The 22,516-nt window shown below is 35.6% G+C and overlaps 2 protein-coding genes across 2 annotated transcripts in view; one reads left to right on the forward strand and one right to left on the reverse strand.

The window, feature by feature from the left end:
• LOC136807410 (mitochondrial intermediate peptidase-like) overlaps positions 1-1,380 on the forward strand; it is a 31,247-nt gene extending 29,867 nt beyond the window's left edge. The window contains exon 6 of the mRNA XM_067063992.1: positions 28-1,380. Coding sequence (XP_066920093.1) covers positions 28-296 — 269 coding nt within the window. The 3' untranslated portion in view covers positions 297-1,380. The remainder of the gene's footprint in view (positions 1-27) is intronic.
• Positions 1,381-2,693: 1,313 nt separating this feature from the next.
• Positions 2,694-19,902, reverse strand: LOC136807411 (nucleolar protein dao-5-like). Its single transcript, XM_067063993.1, has 2 exons — positions 19,820-19,902; positions 2,694-5,977 (listed from the first exon to the last, which is right to left on the reverse strand). Exon 2 carries the CDS (start codon positions 5,939-5,941, stop codon positions 2,720-2,722), a length of 3,222 nt encoding a protein of 1,073 aa, XP_066920094.1. The 5' UTR covers positions 5,942-5,977; positions 19,820-19,902; the 3' UTR covers positions 2,694-2,719.
• Positions 19,903-22,516: the final 2,614 nt, after the last annotated feature.

A 22,516-nucleotide genomic window follows, 5' to 3' on the forward strand; every position in this document is an offset into this window, starting at 1 on the left:
AATTGTTTTCGTGTTTATTCTCCATAGGGGCTGATTGGCATTTGCGTTTCAATCATTTCCACAGTTATGGTGCAAAATATTATTCATATGTTTGGTCCAAAGCCGTTGCATCGCAAATCTGGTACGAATTCTTTGATCAGGATCCGTTATCTTTCAGTTCTGGATCAAAATACCGGTACTCGATGCTTCAGCATGGTGGAGGTGTTTCACCCCAGACTCTGATTGAAGATATGTTGGGTCGTCCTTTAACTACAGATGGACTTGTCTCAGCTTTAAAAGAAGATTTGAAAAAATGAAAGAATAGTTTTTAGAGGTTTCATTAGACTGGAGAACGGAATGTTTATTCTTCTTGCACCATGACAAAAAGCTTTGTGCAATCGTGGGCGAAAACCTAATTATAAGTTCGGGGAAGTAGTCTTTATTTTGCAACACTTTTTTCGAGATTACCGGACTCGTTTTTGAATTTATTCGCCAAAAGTAATTGACAAATTTTAAAAGAATAGCTCTGCTTACACTCACAAACGTGTAATGGTATTTGACCACTACAATGACTTCACACAATTTTGTGACTTAACTGTTTGTTTCTATACAATAAATCACTTGCAGCTACTCTCGGGTACCTAATAGCCGGGGGGGGGGGCTAATTAATTTTTCATAAATTTTCCACCCAGGACATTCTTATTCCACCCCCCCCCCCTCCGCTTATTGATTTTTGGGAAAATTTTTTTGAAATTTCCCTCTTTTGCCCTAATTCTGCTGCATTAGCCTCCTTTTCGAATATTTTCCACCCAGGACATTTTTATTCCAAACCCCCTCCCGATTACCCAAGTACTCTTAGGTTCCAAATAAACGGGGGGGGGGGGGTTCGAATAAACGGGGGGGTTCGAATAAACGGGGGGGTTGGAAAATTTTCTAGATTTTAATAAACGGGGGGGACCTAATTGCCGGGGGGGTTGGAAATTGTACTTCTGAAACCCAAAAATAAGGTAAAAATAGGCTAAAATCAGGCTATTTAGAGCAAAATAAGTGGCCTTCTCTTTGACAGCTGAAAATATTCTTAGAGATTAATAAACGGGGGGGTCCTAATAAGGTTCGGGGGGGCTGGAAAATTTTCGAAAAATTAACAAGCGGGGGGGCCCGTTTATTTGGAACCTAAGAGTAATCGGTTTTTAGCCAATGAGGTCTGCAATGAGCTTCTCGAGACAAGTGTATATATTCCACTTCTCTCACTCAAACGCGAGTTCGTCTTATTTTGTATTTTTGAAAAACAATATTTTTAACGTAAAATCTATTCATATCTATTTTTGAAATATTTTTTTTTAATTCGATGATGAAAATTTATTATATCCGGAAATATAAAAGACAAGATTTTTTTCGCAACCCTATCCTATTGTACATTGTACTAAGCCGAATAAAAAACAAGGTTTAAATACGGCTTGCTTATGGCGATAAAGCGCTATCGGTGCTATCGGTGATTTTTAATTTTACGGGATTTTAAGTTTGCTTGGTCATTCAGTCACAGTTAGTCCGTGGCATCTTACGTGGGACGCAACTTTATGTGTTTGTTGTGTAAGGAGATGGGATTTCGTATTTCTAGACTCTGTTAAGAGGATGCCTGACAAAAGTTTTAACTTATTCGAACCAATCACATGCGGTTGCGTCCCCAGAAGGATGCTACGGATCCTAAGGATTTGCCCCTGCTAATAACACGATAAGTCTCAAATAAAGAGGACGGTGATGAAAAAACTCACTTTTTCAATTAATGATATTGTTCACAGTTGTTTTGTCCCTTTTTTGGTTACTTTTGGTCAATAAAATATCCACTTAATTAAGTTTTATAAAATAACCTTTCGGCCGACCGCCAGATTAAGTACACGCAAAAATTTAGACAATTTATAGTAATCTTTATATAATATATATTTTGTAACATACTGCAATTGGGCTTTTCTAGAAAAAAATTGTATATGGGGGGGGGGGGAGGATAGAACAATTTTCAGTAATTTATCCCCCCCCCTCGGACAAACTGACTTTTGGCCCCCGAATAATGGGTTTTACCCCCTGGACAAGCATCAGTTGACCCCTCCCCCCGGACAACCCGAATTACCCCCACCCCCAGACAGAGCAAATTTACTCTCGGGTACCTTATAGCCGGGGGATTTGGAATAAGCTGGGGGGGGGTTGGAAATAATTTCAAAACTTAATAAGCAGGGGGGGTTGGAATAAAAATGTCCTGGTGGAAAATTAATTAACGGGGGGGGGGGGGACGGCTATTAGGTACCCGAGAGTACCCCCTGAACAAGGCAAATTTTGATGATTTCCGCTACCCCCGGACAAAATATCCTTCATTCCCATGTACGGACATTTTCTGGACTTTCATTTGGCTCCGGTAAATTCAGATACCTTAAGTGTATTAATTTGGCTAGTACTTAAGTGGATAAATTTTGGCGTGGATTTAATTTGGCGATTGGCCAAAATACGATTTTTGGCGGGGATTTAATTTGGCGGATGGAAGAATTTGTATAATTTGGTGGGTGGGGAAATAAAGAAAGTTACTTAGTATTTTGACAGTTTTTACTTAAAAATGCGGATTTTACCAAAAACCGCCAAATTTATTCCCCGCCAAAAGTAATCAGAGTAACTGCAATGTGTCAGGCTGCAGTTGCCAAGATGGAAAAGCAATAACAATAAAATCATAAAAAAGATAAAAAGAATTTATTTCTCACTCATTCTTTTCAAATACAGTATTAAAAACGCTAAGAAAATTCTTATCGAAAGTCTTGGATGATGTTTCAAGGGGTCTGGGTGCTGATTTTGTCGGGGGTGACGAGCGTTTAGCCATGTACCGTTTGATAGTTTTATTTTCTTGATTATTATTATTATTAGTGGTCGCAATGTTGTTGTTAGTTTCTGTAGAAGACTGGTCTACACGAGTCTTTTTTGTTGTTGACGGTCTACCGGCCGGGAGTAGGTTTTGAGTTCTTTTTGAACTCGATGTTTCAATTCTGTTTGAAAACGAAGGCTTCGAATCTCTAGGTTTTGGTTTGTCATTTAACCTTGAAGATTCGTTAAAAGCCTTGTTTCCAAGTTTGGTGATTGTGTTATTAGGTTTCATATTTTTAGCAGTAGTCTTTGTATTAGTCTTTTCGTCACCCCTCTGACCCAATTTGAAGAACTCCATCTCAGGAACGAGTTTATCTTTCGAAAGTCTTTGCACCTTGACAGAGCATGGTTGTATCAAGCTCCCCATTGATGACTTCTGATACTCAGGAGAAGCTAAAAGAGGTATCTCTTTCAACTTGTGCTTCGTATCAATTGAGAGTTTTCGTTTGGCTTCTTTTTCTTTTTGCTTCTGTTTTGCTTTCTTTCTTTGAAGAACAACATTATAGAAATTCATTTTTTCGCCATCTGTCATTCGTCGTTGAGGTGATGTTTTAATATCCTTTCTCTTGTTTAATTTCTCCTTTTGGTAATCAACTGATCTTTCACCAGGTTTGTCACCAACAGGCTTTTCAGAATGTTTAATCTCATCTCTAGGTTTTTTATAAATCTCCTCAGAGGTCGTGGCAACTTTCTTCTTCTTTTCGCTTGAATCTTTATCAACATTATCATCAGTTGATTTTCGTTTATTTTTCATAGAATTCTCCGATTTTGAAGAATTGATTCGTTTTGGAGATTTAGCTTCCTTGCCTGCAGTAGTCTCAGATGAAACAGAAGTTTCCTCTTTTGACGAGCTAAGCTTGGGAGCTTTCTCCTTTTTCTCTACATTTATAGACTTCTGACCATCAACGATATTGCTCGCTGATTTCCCATTAGTTTTATCGTCAATGACATCATTTTTCTCAAGGATGACGTCATCTTTGACTTCTTTCTTGATCGCTTGAAATGATCGAAGTTCTTTGGTGACGCAATTTGATGGAGTCCGGCGAGCCATGTACCGGACTTTGGTGATGGTAACGTCTTCGTCGCTACTCGGTGGTTTGGAGACTGGTGAAGAATGATTCTTTTCTACCTTGGGTTTACGTTTTTCATGCTTGGATGTCGGATGGATGGAACGGTTAAGTTGTTCTTGTGTATCGTTTTTAGATGGGGTTGTTTTAATAGCGTCGTTGCGTTCAGAATCAGGTTCCGATGAAGTTGACGAATCTGGCTTTGGTGCAATTTCGGACTTGATTGCTTTTGTTGATTGAGGAACTTTCGATTTGACGAGATGTGAAAGGAATGTCGAGCGAACTTTTGATACGATTTCCTGTTTAACAGAAGCATTCGGTGAAGTTTTATTGGTTTTCTGTTCATTTGGTTCGTCTTCATTCAATTGGGTTTTGGAAGGTTTATTTTCAGGCTTACTGGTTGGTTTTGGAGATTCTTTTGCGATGTATTTGATTGTGGACGATTCAGGTTTAGAAAGTCTCTTTAAGGAGCTTGGAGAATCGATAGTCTTTGGTGATGATTTGGTAGGTTTGGGGGAATATTGAGGTAATGCTGGCATCCTTGGAGGAAACTCGAAAACAGTAGAGGTCGAAAATTTTCCTTGATAATTTGGAATCACTCTTGGAGATTGTGATTTTGCTGCCAATTTTGAAGGTATTGAAGGTATCTGGTTTTGATATGGAAGCTGTTGGTTGTTGGAAGATTCGGGTGGTGAAGTTGATTCTCTTTCGGGTACAGCTGTCGATGGCGAGGATGGTATTTGTGGGGGTATTTTTGTAGTGGTTGGATCTTCTGGATGTTGGGTGTTTCGCAGTTCTGGTAAGATCGATGTTGGAGAATGTGAATTTGCAGTTTGTTGCTGTTCATAACTACAGCATGAGTGTTCGTTATTTTCATTTTCAAGTTTCTCTTTTTTGATTTGAATGTAATCTGGGTCATCATACCTCAAAAGTTTATCGATATTTTTCGCGACATAGTCTTCCACTAATCTATCAAACTCGTCCAAATCTTCTGTAGAGAAAGTACTGGTCGAACTTTCTGTAGATGCTGGTCGAGAATCTTGTTCTTGGTGATTGTTTCTTGGTGGTTGAGAATCGCATGCTGTCCGGCATTCATCTTTACCTTTTGGTTGATTCTCAAGTTCGTTTTCAGCTTTGCGACTCTCGTTATTGATATGTGAGATTCCGTCATTTTGGTTGGGTTTGTATTGATGGAAGTTCAGTTGATGCTCTAACGATGATGTTGGCTGTTGTTGAATTTGTTGGGGCACTCCGTTTGGATAGTTTGAATGAGAAGCTTGTTGGTTGTTTTCGAGGGGATTTGAAGAGGTTTTGTGTTGGACATTTGATTGGTTTGTGAATGTTTGTTGAGTTGGCGAGACTTGAGATTGTTCACCGTATGAATTGGGGAGTGGGTGATGACTATTGGCTCGCTCTTGGTGGAAAGAAGTTTGATTTTGAACATTTGGTGGCGAAGATGGTGCCGCATGATTATATCTTGGTTGATGGTTTGACATAACTGTGGGTGGTGACGGGAGCTGTTGGTCAATCTGCATTTGTTGATCTCTACCCTCCTGAAGTTGTAAAGTGTTTGGGTTCAAAGTAATCCGTTGGGGACCGTTCGTTAAGTATTTTTGTAACATTAAATTATCCATATCTGTGACATTTTGAAATTGAATACCATCACATACTGAATAACCGTTTCGAACCAGACTCGATAACATCGTCCGAATGTTTAATTTGATGGAGGTGAATTGTTGTGAAATTCCGTACATGAGCTGTAAAACTTGATCACGGTCTGAAGTAACCATATGGTGTTTAGTTTTTAAAAAGTTTAATTTCATTGTAGCGTCCTGAAACTCCAGTAAAGCATCTTGCACGTGGCATATCAATTTATTAACTTGTAATCGTTCGCTTTGTGAAATTTGCTGGACAGGTCTTGAAGATATAAGTGAGAAGAATGGCTTCCCGTTTCCTCTTGGTGAAAGGACAACATAATTTTCCAACATGAACATTTCGTGTTTTGATTTTTTTTGTAGTGACTCATATATCTAAACGAAATTGAAAAATAGCGTTAACATGATGGAAACGCCAACACGCATATTCTTGATATGCGTAAGTCTTTTTTCTAGCAGAAACACCCTAAAAAAGCCGGGATATGACGTCATCTTGACTTACGCATATTAAGAATCTACACATAAACCTCAGTTTTGTAGCAAACTACTAAACTACACCCCCTTCTCACAGACCCGGTTGGGTTTTATTTAGCCAGTGGGGGTAAAAATAACGGACCAAAACTCGATGGATATTGGTATTCCCTTGGCTGGGCATTTGGATTCCATTGTTTTCGAGTCAGAAAGATTCCAAGAGGGTCTATGAGAAGGAGTGTTGAACTGAGGACTGAAGGGAGATTTGAACACACGACTTTCGCTTAATCACAGTGAACGGTTTTTTCTCGCTACAGTATGCACATATAACTTGAAGCTTCATTTTAACAAAGTCTTTAGCCTTAAACTTTAAAAATGGATGAAGGGCCACTAAGAAACAAGTGGAATCAAATATCATTTAAATAGTTGATTTGCCTGTCTGAAATTCCAAAATATTCTTAAAATTTTCCTCTTTTTCCCCAATTCCCCCAAAAAGATACCTTACCAGGGACTGATTATTCTATTTTGGCGATTTTGCGTCCCTACCTGGGACTCATGGAGATGAAAAAGGTACCCTAACCAGCGGCACATCCCCATACCCCTTGTTTCCCAAGTATCCCCCGGACTTGAGACCATGTTTGAGGAGCTTTAAGTTACCTTGGCAAAAGCCCAAGTGTTCGAAAAGGCTAAAACAGCATTAGGAAGAAATTCTAGAAAAGAATACCATAAAGCTGCCTGGGAGTCCTTGGCAACGGTCACTATTTTAAAAAAGATTTTCAGATAAAAGACAACTTAGAATGAAAATTAGATTGAAACTAACTAAACCTCAAACAGAACTACACATCTAACTTTCAAAAACAATCCAGCGGCATGCTTTACACTTCGTAAACTGAAGATTAAAATGATACTTCAAGGCCACCTAAAAATTGCCAAAAGGTCCCAAAACGACAAGCAAGCCAGTTCAAGTTGTAGCCAAAGTCAACACTTCCTTGCAGTTAGTAACAAATTATACCGACACTCCACAGGCGAATTTACGATTACGTTATTTTACGGTAATATTTATTTCAATTTCAATTCCACTCATCCAATACAATAAAAAGACAACCTTCTTCAAACTCCTAACGTTAGTCTTTAGCAAAAGCATTTTAAATAACAAAGAGACTTCATTCCATTGAGATAATTACGAGTCTAATTGTCAAAAGTTTTTTTCAGTGTCAGCCCACCTGCACACACACACTGCAACCTTTTAAATAACCGGCAATCATTTTGATTTCTAAAATTTCACGCCTTCTTTAAAAATTAATAACTAATAACTTTGATTGAAAATTACATAAAGTAATTAAGAGTAGTTAAGATACTCTCCTGAGACGGACTGAGAATATTTAATATAATAATTATCTTTTTAAAAATTGAATAAGCCTTTCGTCACGCAAAATTTCTACTGGCTAATCACAAATAACGTTCTTGAATGTATACGCCTTTTCGACCGTAGCCGCCAATTGCCGCGCGGGCATTTTTTTGTCCGCCCACTAAAACCGTCACAGTCCTTTTTTTGCACCTATAGACAATAGGAAAATGCGTCAAAAAAGGATTGGGGCGGTTTTAGTGGGATAAAGCGGACAAAAAAATGCCCGTGCGACTACGGTCGAAAAGGTGTATTCTGATGTTTGTGAAGACCTAATAAAACGTTGAGAAACTATTAAACTATTTTATTCAAAATTTCAATTTAGAAAAAAATAACTCGAATCCTTAACATAGTTAACTAAGTCAAGTCAAGGTGTAATCATTTTAAAAACAAAATCTTTGATAAATCATTCTGATCCTTTATCCCTTTTATTAACTTGACCATATTTTGAAATATAACAAAATCCGGACAAATCAAATCTCTATTCTTTATGGTTTTTATATAAAACTGATGAAAAGAAGTATTTGAGTTTTAATGTTTGTAATTCTATATCGAAGCTCCACCTCAAAAACTTTTTTTTAAATTCCAACATATTTTCTCACGTTAGTTCAGCTGTCATTCATTTATCAGTTGGAATCAGAGAGAGAACATGGGTTGTGCTGATCGCCACCATATTTTTTGCTTTTTAAATTTTGAGAAATTTTAATAAAAACTAATTCAAAATTTATATAAAAGCTTAAAATCTAATCATGAATACTAAACTAGATTAGCTATAAAATCAATGAAGAAAAATGGCGCCACATTTCATACCTGACCACTATGTAAATACCCCTTAGTGGAACCCACATTTCTGCTGGAGGAGTAATAACTATTCAAAAGACCGTCGCTTCTCCAAAACGACTAGTGAGTGCAATCAACCCTGGTGCAAAAGAATTAAAGGGTTTATTTTACATAAGTGTTTCCGTTTCATATCAGATACATTTCATATCAGGACTCTCTGATTGTTATATTATGTTGATATAAGCAAAAAATGTTTTTACTTTCCATCTTTCTGACCAAACTTGGTCCACATTCGTGTCAATTCAATGTGAAAAGCTTGTGAATTAAAATTGATGAGTAAGCAAACGACATCACTCTTATTAAAAGAAAACCTTTAATATCCATGGTAAAAAAAACACGAATTTGCAAAAGCGTGCAGTGGAACCTCGGCCTGTAGAAATCCAAGCGATCAAAATTAATAAAAAAGTTTTCATGAAAAAAAATATTACTAAGAAATAATAGTTCATTTCCTGAAATTTCTCTCTCTCACCTCACAACATGAGCGTCGAAACCAAATAAACTTCCATCACTTCAACTTTTTCACATTTATACAAAAACAAACGAAAGGCTTGAAAAATAATGAATAACAAATGAATAAACAAAGAGCTTTCTAACTTTCTCAATAAATAAACTGATATTGTGTGAGTGAATAATACATGCAAGCATGGCTTTTGATTGGCTTTATTCATTCATGCGTGACGTCAGCAAAATTTCTTTCTTTAGTTTTAATACGCATGAATAATTTGATTAGAAAAGCCGCGAAAAACACTTTCATTAGATTTTCATGACATGAAGTGCACAACAATAGTGTATTAAGCCTATTTGTTTTCGAATTAGAGATCTGAAAGGTTTGGAAACTGATTCGATTCATGCGAAATTTGAACTTTTTTGCACAGCCCACCATTTATCCTACTGTGAAAATCACCTGTCTCAAGAACCTTTCATAACCGAAAAGATTAAAGACTCACATTCAGCATTGTTCCCTAGTGAGCGTTTTTAAACACAGCTTTTTTGTGTTGGATGAAATAAAAATTCAAAAACAAAATTTGGATCACTCACATTCAGAGCAATTATTTTTCTTGAGAAAAAAAATTCGAAAAAGAAAAATTTCGACAAAAAAATATTAAACTCATATTCAGCTTAGAATTTAGTTTTTTTTTGTTTCCGTATTTGTCTCTGCCATAATGTTTTTAAAAAAATATAATAAACAAATATTGGCATACTGGAGAAGTGGGACGGTGGGACGCTCAGGTGGGACGCTCGCGTGGGACGCTCAGGTGGGACGCTAAGGTGGGACGGTAGTGGGACGCTAAGGTGGGACGGTAGTGGGACGCTAAGGTGGGACGGTAGTGGGACGCTAAGGTGGGACGGTAGTGGGACGCTAAGGTGGGACGGTAGTGGGACGCTAAGGTGGGACGGTGGGACGGTAGTGGACGTAGGTGGGACGGTAGTGGGACGCTAAGGTGGGACGGTAGTGGGACGCTAAGGTGGGACTGTAGTTGGACGCTAAGGTGGGACGGTAGTGGGACGCTCTCTCGTAAGGCTTTTGTATTTTTGCTTCTCTGATAATTATGTACGAGTAAAAAAGAACTCAATACGAGTAAATGAATACTTTCACAAAACACATATACATGATCTGTTCTTCAGTTTTCAACCTACACAGGATTTCGGCCAAAATATATATATTGATTTTTTTATCATATAGTGGATGATAAACGAATAATAATAATATTCAAATTGGATGTTTGATCGAAAAGCTACCAAGCAATATGCGTGCGAGTCAGAAATAAACACCGGAAAATGTGTAATCTTTTCTGGCTCCTTATCTTCTTCAGGCTCATATTGTCTAATTTATATAGAACAATTTTATTATTTTCTTTTATTTTCCAACACTTTCAATCCTTTGCAACTTTGTCTAGGCTAAATCTGGGAAAAACCTAATGGCCAGTAAAACTTTTTTACCCCCTTTAATTTTAATCATATATAACAGGTTTCAATAGGTTTTAGATTCTTCACACTAAGGTTTTTACAAAAGTGGTCCAGCAGCAGCCTGACTATATTTCGAAGAGTTTATATTTATTGAGAATAACAAAGTATCATTCATTCGAATCAGAGGGGTTTCCCCAGGAACACGATTTTGAATTCGAATGAAAAGAAAACATTCTAATTGTAATAAAGGGCTTTCCCCTCAGCATGAGTGGGACGGTAGTGGGACGTTCAAGTGGGACGCTCTTTTATTAGAATATTGTCTTTTTGTCTTTATAATTATCTAATGAAAAATGTGAAATCAATTTCTGGCTCCTTTTCTTTTGGTTTGGCTAGTAATTTATAGAACACTACTGTAAGCCTGCGATAACGTATTTCGAAAAAAAATGACCTTTACTAGGACTTTGCTAATTTTAAAAGGTAAGGAAACCACATCTATCATTATTTATTGAACATCAAAGTAAAAGACAAATGACAAATTAGGCCTTTTATAATTCTATAACCCTTTTAACCCAATAATCTTATAACAACAAAAAACTCAATAAAAATCTAAAAACAACTTTCAACGATGGACACGCGACTTTAAAAATCTTTAGCCTAGTCAACTTCATAAAATTTGATGAAAGAAGTTTTTGGGCGCCACGTGTATGTTTCACCTCACGGGTTTTCCCTTTCACGTGAACAATGTGGATACTTTTATTATTCATGCTGATGGTGTAACCCTTTGTTGTCGATTCGAATGTTTTCCTTTCATTCGAATTTTGAATTCGAAAAGTAAACATCTTGTCTCTGGTGAAATCCCTGTGATTGGAATGTTCATTTTTTATATGATACTCTTTAAAATCAGTTCTCGCAGATTTAGACATTTAGCCTCTAGGCTAAAAAGAGCGTTTAGAATTGTTGAAATTGCTCTGTAAATTACACAATTGAATTACAACACAAAAAAGAGCCAAGAGGAGGAGCCAGAAATTGATTTATCTGATTGACTGACTGACTAGCTTTTTGTGTCTTTGTAGCTTCGATCAAATTGATTATGTTATTATTTTATAATCCATTTCACTATGAAAAAAGTCAAAAACATTTCGATCGATCTGTGTATTGTTTATAAGTACTTGACCTGTCCCTCTTCACTGTATTATAAAAAGAAAAAGACAAAATACATATAAAAGAGCGTCCCACTACCGTCCCACCTTAGCGTCCCACTACCGTCCCACCTTAGCGTCCCACTACCGTCCCACTTGAGCGTCCCACCTGAGCGTCCCACCGTCCCACGTCCCACTTCTCCAGTATGCCACAAATATTTCAGCATATTTCTATTGTTTAAAGAATTGGCGCCGCATTGTTTTAACAACAGTGAAAACATTTTCAATGCAAGAACGAAGACTCATTTTCAGCATTTTCTGATTATATTTTTGTTAGAAGTGAATTCTATGGAACCAGTATGAGATAGAAGCTTGTTGAGAACGAAGAAGATTTGAAAAGTGTAGAGAAAAATTTCGCTAACTCTGTATTTCGATATTACGAAGCATTGATTATAATAAATTGGGTTATATAGGATTGTGTGCATGCATGAGGATTCGGTTATAACGAGGTTAACTAAAAGGTGTAATTCAATTAATTGTGTTTGCGATACACTTTTATAAAGTAGAGAATGTGGCCATGACCTATTCTCCACCATATTAGCTCAGCAATTAAAACGAGTTTAGCAGGTTTTAAGCACATGTACACGTCACGAACGAAACATTCATTGATTGGAAATAATCTTCAATATTTTCAATGAACGGCGGGAGGGACTTATTGGCCTTTGGGCTGAAATTTGTACCTATAAATACCTCCAAAAGTAATTACAGTATACAAATTCAAGCAAGTTTAAATTTTTAGAAAATCGGCAAAACTTGAAAAGATCGGGACAATCTATTCAAACTTGTTGGAAAAGAGGAAACTCGCGCATTCTCGATTCGCAATCATTTAAATACCGTTGTATCAACAAGCAAAAGGTTACCATAACTTGATAAGAAAGCTGCTTATATTTTGTAAAAAAAATCATTCCACAGTTCACAACGGTTATACGAAGTGTACATCGCTTACTGGTTTGTACACCTTTTTTATAAGAACATCCAAAAAATTTAAGAAGCATTCGGATGTCATTAACTTTCTGAGTTTTAAATCCAAAAATGTTCTTAAAATGTCCTTATTTCCCCTATTCTATGTGTATTTTTTGTCCATTTTCCTAAAAAATCGGTCCTAAAAGCCTTAAATGTTCTTAACATTTTGGACATCGAAGCCTTATGTTCTTATTTAGTATTTCTTATAAAAAACGTGTACACCTAAACCAATGAAGGAAAACCCCGGAGGGCTAGCGAATCTCTTACGTAAGATTGGAAGCCGCTAAATACTACCTAAGTTGCGCGGCCCTGAGCGGCCCGCGAAGTTGCTATATAAACCAGATTGAAAGTAACATTTGCCGCCTGTTGCCGCTAGATTTAAAAAAATAAAACCATTCGAAAACAAACCGCTAAATTCAATCTGTCGTCAAAAATAAAGACGTATATCTCGAGGCTTCACTTTCTTTTGCGTGCGAAAGGTTAACACTGTAAACACTTCCGCCTCGGGCTAACCACTGTTTTCAAATTTATCCCACCTCTAACTATTTTCTTTTTTAGTGATCTTTTGTAGCCCTTCCGGCTTTTATTTCCTTGACCTAATTTTCTCTCAAACTCAAAGCCATCAATGGATCAATAAAATACTAAATGATATACGAATGTAAATGTAAAGCCAAGCCCTTCAAAAACTCACCAAAAAATAATGGCAAGATCATGGAAAGTTTGCAATTTCATACACACAACACACATTTGTATGATTTTCTTCAAGCAAACTAAACATACCAAAACAAACATACCGAACAAACTAATCAAAACAGAGATGAACACTTGCGTGAAAATCATCTGATTGGATAAACCGAAGAGAAAAAAAAAGCGCCAATTTTCTAAATGCATAAACATGTTTACCAGGTCAAACGAACAAAAAAGTATCAAATGATTTTATATGTGAAATAGAGGTATTGCTGAAACGTTTAATTGAAATTTATTTGAAAGAGACTGGCCACTGTTTCGGCAAGTTCAGTGGATATAAAAATTCAGAGACAAAAGATTTCTGAGAAGTGATTGGGTAGTGAGAACTTTTTTGATGACCTGTCTAGGAATGTCTTATTAAACAAATAAATTGTTTATTATTTGTATGTTAAAAAGATTTTCCGACTGTGTTCTTTTTTGATATACCCCTCCCTCACTTTGTCAGACTTTGATATGACAACGATCAATCAAGTAACTCTTGATGATTTGAGCCAAAAATCTTCGGAGCACACACTGTACACTTTTATTTTATAAGAAGGAAAGTATATAAAAACATAAAGGCTTCGATAGCAAAAATATTAAGAAGAAATTAAGAACTTTTTAATGCTTCACGGCTCTTAAACAAAATTTCTTAGAAAATTGCACAGCAATATTAACATTTTTGGGCTTAAAACTCAGAAAGCTGAGAACATCCGGATGCTTCTTAACCCCGGGGGGGGGGTACTACCCTTGTCGACCGACGGGGGTGCTCCGCTGAGGTTCAAAAAATGGACCCTACGTGGGACTCGAAATTTGCGAAAAAAGTGACCCTGAATGGGACTGAAATTCCAAAATTTTTTACTTTTTCCCCAAATTTTCCAGAAATAGGCACCCTACACGAGGGACTGATTTTTCTATTTTGGTGTTTTTGCGACCCTACCTGGGACTCGTGGAGGTTAAAAAAGGTACCCTGACCAGCGGAGCATCCCCGTAACCCATTTTGCCCTAGTACCCCCCCCCTTCGGGTTCTTAACATTTTTTGCATGTTCTTATAAAAAAACGTGCAGGACAATCGTTTTTTCGTATTCGCAACTCATGGCTTGAATCTATGTTAGCTGATGTTAGAATCTTTTATTGCAAGGCTATCGAACCCCCGCCCTGAATCTCTTTTTCCCAAGACACTTATCAGCGATAATCATACTAAAAAATAATCAACTAATTTTCATAAAAGCAACAAAGCTTAACATAAAAATATTTAAAAAAATAACCCGATAATAAACAAATCCCACGTGACCTTAAAGTTTTTAGATTCTGATAATGAAAATGCAAACAAACAGCTACCATACCCTCACACAGAGTCTGCTAAATTGCGTGCCACGCGTGCCATCGGTTTTTAAGCGTGCCAACGTGCCTTGGCGTGCCATCGTGCCTGCATGCCAACGTGCTTCGGCGTGCCAACGTGCCATCCAAATTTGGCGTGCCATTAAAATTTCGGCACGTTGGCACGCCAAGACACGTTGGCACGCAGACACGCATGGCACGTAGGCACGCGATTTAGCAGACTCCCTCACACTAGAGCGACAATCAGTAACATAATCTCCATCATAAGTCTCCGCAACACTTACTATTTTCGCCAATTTCAGATTTCTTTTACTCACGTCCATGGTCCCTCCTCCATTTTTGAATCATCCCAAGAAAATTTTTCTTTTATGATGTTTATAAAGATATCATCTATATCGTGATGCTAAGAAAGGTTTTCAAAACATTGAATACATTTGAAATGACACAGGAAATTAGAGCACTTAAGGCAGTCTTATTATAGACTTAATTAGAATTAGTATATGTAATCACAGTAATCAGATGATAACGATTGCAATTCTTTCAATTGCACGAGTGATTTGACAAAGAAATCACCAGTAGTGAAATTTTCGAATTTACACGTTTTTTTTTATAAGAACAAACTATATAAGAACATAAGGCTTCGAGGCCCAAAAATTTAAGAACATTCTAAGAACATTCTAAGGCTTTGGAGACTTAAAAACATGCATTTTCTTAAGAAATTACATCAAAATGCTCAAAAAATGCTGAAAATAAGAACATTTTAAGAACACTTTTAGGCTTCAAATCCAAAAAACTAAGAACATCCGAAGGCTTCGAAAATTTTTGACGTTCTTATAAAAAAAACAAGCAACATGCTGAATGGACCTACCTGATGATGAAATTTAGATAGCAATGCGAAAAGATGCCGGGCATATTTCCGGCATTTTCGGATGGAAAAAAATGTTTTTTCGAAAATCGGGCTCCGCCACATTTTAGGTATTGTCATATAGCATCAGTGTGCAAAATTTAATAAAAAAATATAAAGTACAGCTCGAGAAATTCAAGAAATACCGTTTTTCCGGCGAAAATCGGCTGTTCCGGCGAATTTTGGAAAGTTCCGGCTTCAAAAATCAATTTTATTGATAATTGAAACATGCTTGATGGTGGGCATTGCTATTAATAATGTTTTTGAATGAAAAAACAACCAATTATATGGAAAAAGTCCAATGAAAATCCAGAAAAGGAAAAAACGGCGGGCATATTTCGGCGGCATTTTTTTCGGCCAGAAAAAATTTTTTCTCAAGAATCGGACTAAGCCATATTTTGGGCATTGTTAATACGCATCTTTGAGCAAAAAATTAGAAAAAACTAATGATGAAATCTCGAGAAAATGCCGAAAAACCGGTTTTTCCGGCATATTTCCGCCATTTTCGGCCGGAAAAATATTTTTTTCGAAAATCGGGCTCCGTCACATTTTGGGCATTGCCATTTTGCATCATTGTGCAAAAAATTAGGAAAAACTAATGAGCCGATCCCGAGAAAAGCTGGCAACAGACGAACGAACGAACGAACGGACGAACGAACGGACAAGGGTTAATTTAAAGGACTACCTTAGGTAGGTCCAAAAAACGTGTATATTAAAAGGAAATAAAAAACATTTAGCTCTTTTTTGTAAACATTGGCACGTCATTGAAGAGTGTGATTAACGATTAATTGCTCTCTTTGAAGGGGCGCCAAACAAGAAAAAATAAACCATCGTGCGATTAGTATATGTAATCACATGATAACGAGTGCAATTTGAGAATAATTGCACGAGTGATTTTTTTGTTATTAATTTTCCGAGTCCGAAAGGACGAGGAAAATTCGAAACAAAAAAATTACGAGTGCAATTTTCGAATTGTACGAGTTATTATTAATTTCCTAATCGCACGATGGTTTATTTTTTCTTGTTTGGCGCCCCTTCAAAGAGAGCAATTAATCGTTAATTGCATCCTGTAGAGAGCAATTAATCGTTAATCACACTCTTCAATGACGCGCCAATGTTTACAAAATTGATTTTAATGTTATTTTCTCACATTTTTTTTCCATCGAACGTTTTAATTGCATTCGAAATTCATTTTGTGAGAAATAAAATCTTTAAGCAAACAATAAAAGAAAAACATAAAGAGAAGAATAAAATGTAAAACTTCCAGTGTAATTTACTTTTCTGACAGGGAAAAAGTGGTGAAAAAAATTGTGCGATTAGGCTTGTAATCACATAATAACTCGTACAATTCGAAAATTGCACTCGTAATTTTTTTGTTTCGAATTTTCCTCGTCCTTTCGGACTCGGAAAATTAATAACAAAAAAATCACTCGTGCAATTATTCTCAAATTGCACTCGTTATCATGTGATTACATATACTAATTACGTTGCAAAGAAATTAGGAAATATTAGATACACAGTACAAATGGCTTTGGGTGTACAGGGTGTCCGGAAAAAAAGTATCGAGTTCGAACACGATTCTAAGTAGAAGGTTGTTGCGTGTGTTAAGAAAATATATACCAACACAACAATTGTTTTTACAACAGTCATTATGATTAACCCTTTAAGTGCCACGGTCATTATTTTCTAAGTTTTTTAAAGAAAATCGCTAGTTCAAACTTTAAAGACTTATATCTCGAGATCTAGAAGAGTTAGAAGCTTGTTCACCTTCATGGTGAAAGAACTTTCTTTTTATAGAAATGGTACGACTCGATACTTTTTTTCCGGACACCATGTATGTTTGGCCGCATTTTGTATTTTGTTATATGGATCAACGACCAAAGCGTCACCTTATTGATGTATAAATATTTGACTGGTGTGAACAGAAAGAACCTACCCCTCACATCAAGATCTTATATTAACATAAGTGAAGAACTCAAATGGAATGATTGGTTGGATGGATGAATGAATTGCCCAGTAAAAAACATAAATTAAATTAATGGATAAATAAAATTAATAATAATCATTTGTATAAAAATTTAAGGAATGATGGCTGAATGGTCGATGCTCCTTTCCCTGTTTCGTTCAGTTCATACATAATCGAACCGTCTGGTCGTTAACCACGTGAAAACAAACGAAAGACTGTCCATGGCTCTCCACGTAAATGTCTACTTTAAAGACTGCTTTGGATGTGTAGCAAATATAAATGGTTAAATACACGCCTATGCGTCTTCAGTTCTATCCACGTCTCAAAAATAAAATGGACATTATATCACATGTATAATATTTGTGATTTACATGACATTCATGATCAGTATTAAATTATTATCATCATCTCTGATAACCAATAATGCGATTTCAAGTTTTGAAAGAAAGAATTTAAAGCTGAAAACCCACTCATAGAAATTGCTAAAGTTCTTTTTTACAATCATGAGATTCCGAATTCCGAATTCTTTCAAAACCTTTAAATCGTATTATTTACCGTCAGACCAATTTAATTTGTTGTTCTACGGTCCCGACCGACCCAATTTTTGCTAAAATCAAAAAAATAATAATATTGAATTTTCACTACAATATATTTTAGACACTAGTTATTTGTAAGAATCAAATTTAACAAAGCTGAAAATTAATTCAAGAAATTGAAAAATTTAGAAAATCAAGCATTCCATACACTAAAATTTTATTATGATCTTCATCGAAGATAAAAAAAAAGTGAATTTTTGGTCCAGATACTTTTTGGAAAATATTTTCTCGGTACTTTACCAACCCAGATAAATGAAAAATTTATTCTTATTTTACCGACCGACCGACCCATATTTTGCTAACGATCTGCCCGTAGAACAACAAATTAAATTGGTCTCGCCTTAGAGGTAAAGTTATTTTGACAAATTGTGATTATCGCCAAAAATTTGTCGATTTTGGTTACAAAACCGCAGCTTTTTAAACAAAGAAATATTTTCTGAAAAACAAAATGTCGTTGCATAGTAATTAATAAGAAAGGAAATCATAAAAGTGATATTCTAAAAAGTCGTTTAGCAAACAAGGGCGTCATATAATGGGAAAATAATTTGTCTTTAAATTAGTTAAATTAAATTAGTTAAATTAGTATTTCATTTCTCATCCCAGACCCTTTTAAGAAACTATAAATAAAGTTATCCGAAAAAGATACTTCAACAGATGCCAAGGAAACAATCGATATCAAGAATATTTAGAGGGAATAAAGCATGGAAATGGAGTCACGATGGAATTGACATGGTGAAATGTTGATGCAAAGAATAATTTGCGAGGGAAAATATACAACTTTCAAAACAACTAACTTAATAAAGCTGTTTTCTGTTGAGCGCTGAGACGCCTTTCATTGGAGTCGTATTTTAATTTCCTCTCCAACTCGTTCAATACTTTTGTCGTAAGTTCTAGCCCGCCCTTCATGTTATCGTTAATTTAAAAGTGGTTTCATAATTTCCTTATTGGGAATTCATGTCGAAAGACTCGAGCACACGAGGCAACCAAAAAGAGTGATAAGTTGATATCGAAATGATAGTTCTAGTCCTTCAACCTATAGTAGTTGTCCTTATTCTAATATAGACTAAGCCACGAGAAGGCACACAGAGTGACACAATGAACGGAACACGATTCTACAAGAAAGAAACGTTTACCCTACGACCCTATTTTTTGGGCTTTCCAAAAACAATCTAAAAATACACTTAGTACATCGTTATCTTGGAGGCCAGAACAAAAAAGGGGATGCAAGTAAAGGGTGTAGAAGGGGTGATGGAATTTGGACAGGACCAACAACAAGTAAGCAAGCTTATGGTCGACCAAATGTCAGCGAGCTCTGACGGAACTGTCATGGATAGAAGGGGACTATTCTGGGATTTATGTCATCGGTGTCAGGGATTTATGGAAGTCAGAATTTAAAATAGCACAACATGAAATTCTTTATGGTAGGTTACATCATAACCATGTTTAGTTGTTAGAATAATAAAGAAAGGCAAGAAAGTCTATAAGGAAAGGGCCTAAAAGAAATGTATCCTAGCCCCAATAAAAAAGTAGTTTTAATAAAATCCGCTGGGAGTTAATCACCAAAGCAATAATTTCAAAACGAGGCAAGTATTGTTCGTAACGTAATTTATGAAAAGATCTATTCATATCAGAAAGATTAAAATATATCTAAAAAAATACGAGTTGCGTGAAAATCTTAAATTAAAAAGTGCGCGAAAATAAAATCTTAAATAAAAAGGTCATGAAATCAATCAAGATCAAGAAATCGCTAAATGGTTTATCTCTAGGTTTAGGAACCCCTGAAGCAGATCACAGAGTCCAATGTAACTTGGAAATAGATATTTGACTTCATGTGAGTCAGTATGATAGGTGGTATAGTTAAAAAATAAAGTGATTTCAAATCCGAAAAAATTACTTACAAATAGCTTTCTAAAATCTTTGCAGTAGAATTGTTTTTTTTATTCAAATACGTGTGGCTACTTTGAGCTCGGAGCATATAATCGAATCTCTACTGTCAAATGTTTCATTTTTATATAACTTTTGCACACGACCCGCAACACCCTTTTTACTAGTTTCTTTTTTGGCTTTTTTGCACACGACACCCGTTGTTTTTGGCAAAAGCCACTTCGCGCGAATTTTTTTTGCACACGACACTCTTTTAGTAAATAAATTTTCACATACGACACTCTTTTAAGTAATTAAACTTTTGCACACGACACTTTAGTAAACAAATCTTTGCACACGACTCTTTATTTGGTGGATTGCGCAATATAAATTTTCACAAGTACATTTTTGCACACGGCACTCTTCTACTAGTAAAATTTTTAAAAGAGCAACTTTTACTAGTGCATTTTTTGAATGATTCACTTTTAAGTTTTATTACTTTTAATTATCATTAAATACTAGTACTTTTACGCTTTTTACTGTCTCATTTGAAACCACTACCGAAGTAATTAAATCCCACGTGTCGTCAAAGAAGGAAATAATCACTTTCACAGACAGATAGAGTAAACTTCTTAACTCATCTCAGGTGCACATGCTTTTCTTTATAAAAATACACTTTATAAGCGGTTGGTTCGAAACGCAGGACACAGGACCCAGGAGGCAGGACACAGGACGCAGGACAGTGCTGACAGGTCAGCTTTAATTGATGTAAAAGACAAAGAAAATGTTTGAAAAACACTTGTAATTGTTAGAAATATCATTCTGAAGGTATTTTATTGGTCTAGAACCTTTTTAAATGTCAAAATCTATCCACATGCTTGCCACGTGCTTTTGCATTTTGTGCCGTGTATAACACGGACCTGTAATACTTGTATTATATATTACACATAAATCATGCATTTATAATAGCAGTTATCTTTTCACATTGGCATGTTACATAATATGTTATATACAAAATACATGTGTTAAAAATATTTATCTCATCTTTAAACCCTTTAAACAGCCCCTGACAGGGAAATAGCTATTTCACAATCACTTTATCATATCTCATTATATCTCCTGCATCACCTTGGGTATGATAACAAAAGTTGACTAAAATAGCGTCAAAGGTTGTATTTTATTAATATATCAATATTTTTATTCCCTCTCGTATTTTTGATGAAAATGACATCACTATTTTCATATCTCTAAAAATGCTCTCTTGGAGCATTTAATGTATTCAAAATATTTAAATCTATATCTACTTGCACCGTCAGCATCCTATTTAGCATGAAAAAATATTTTGTTGTAAACTGATGTACACACCTTGTATTTTGTGATAGCGTCATCATTTACATAATTTAAATGTCATTTTGTCAATATTTGGGATTGATGGCTTGTCATTTAAAAATCTTCTAAATAGCGTATTTTGTATAATTATATGGTATAATTTTCCATTGCGTATAATGTTTTTAGAAACATTTTATGAATTATATGTTACGAATGTGTCCTGTCTCCTGCGTCCTGTCTCCTGCGTTTCGAACCAACCGCTTTATAAGAATTTCCGTGAAGAAAATGGCCAAAAAAGTAAGAACATGCAAAGAATACCACCATCATGGAATTTGGCTACTGAAGCTAAGAATGCCATTTTTAGAGTATTTTCTATTATGGATTGTTAATTACCCCCAAGTAAAGCTCACTCCTTTCACAAAAATGCCATCTTATGTTTGAGACGTATGTGTACTAAATGTTAAATCTAGTCTCAATTAGGATCCTAACCTAAGAATGCTGTAAGAATATTTTAGGATGATTTTCCCAAAAAAGTTAAGAATATCCATGATGAAATGGATTTACCACTCTCATAAAAAAAAGCGTATGTCATAGAAATATTTTGAAAATGGGGTAAGCATTGCTCGTGACGTAAGTTCTGAAGAGGTCTATTCACGAAAGTTTATGTCGTAAATTTAGAGATTTTTCGAACTCGCGAAACTTTGTACGCTTTAGCAGCTTTTTATGCCTTAAAAAAACCATAAAAAAAACCGGTATCATGAAGGGGTTATCCTGCATGTAACCGAAATTTATGAGGTTTACGGGTCGTGCACATCAAAAAGCTAAAGTAGTTGTCATAGATAAGAGTGGTTATAGGTTAGTAAGATATTAGTTCAGCTGAAACCCACTATTTTAGATTTTTGAAAAATTACGTAGTAATGCAGTGCAGACAATTAAAAGAAAACTATCGATTGTGTATTCTTCAAGGAAAATGTGTAGAATTTTTGATACTTATTTTGTGTTTTGAGGAAGGAGTGGTAAAAAAATAAATTCATGTGAGAAGGCAATAATATTATGAAAAAGGTCATCGTGTATTTTTGAAGGAAAATGTGTCAAACTTGTCAATCCATATGTTCATGTGATGTTGTATGTCATGTTGCATATTTTTAGCTAGAAATATGGTGATGGAGTATGAAAAATATTTTGCTATGCAAATCATGATTATTCATAATTAAATATATCGTTTTAGTATTTGGAACCTTGAGAGCATAGGAGTTTGTGGACAACTCAAACATAATTTAGCATGTGGTTTAGAAATCTCAAAGATGATATGAGATTGAGATCTATCATAAATAAATAATTCGTTTTAGCATGATGAGCCTAAAAAATATTGAATATGTGAAATTTAAATTAGAGTTATTGTA

This window comes from Clytia hemisphaerica, unplaced genomic scaffold, assembly GCF_902728285.1.
Source record: "Clytia hemisphaerica strain Z4C2 unplaced genomic scaffold, Clytia hemisphaerica genome assembly, whole genome shotgun sequence".
In the NCBI taxonomy this organism is placed as follows: Eukaryota; Metazoa; Cnidaria; class Hydrozoa; order Leptothecata; family Clytiidae; genus Clytia; species Clytia hemisphaerica.

What these genes read in the sequence shown, in the direction of transcription:
- LOC136807411 (XM_067063993.1), bottom strand. Translation starts at nt 5,941, where the DNA reads ATGTTCATGTTGGAAAATTATGTTGTCCTTTCACCAAGAGGAAACGGG.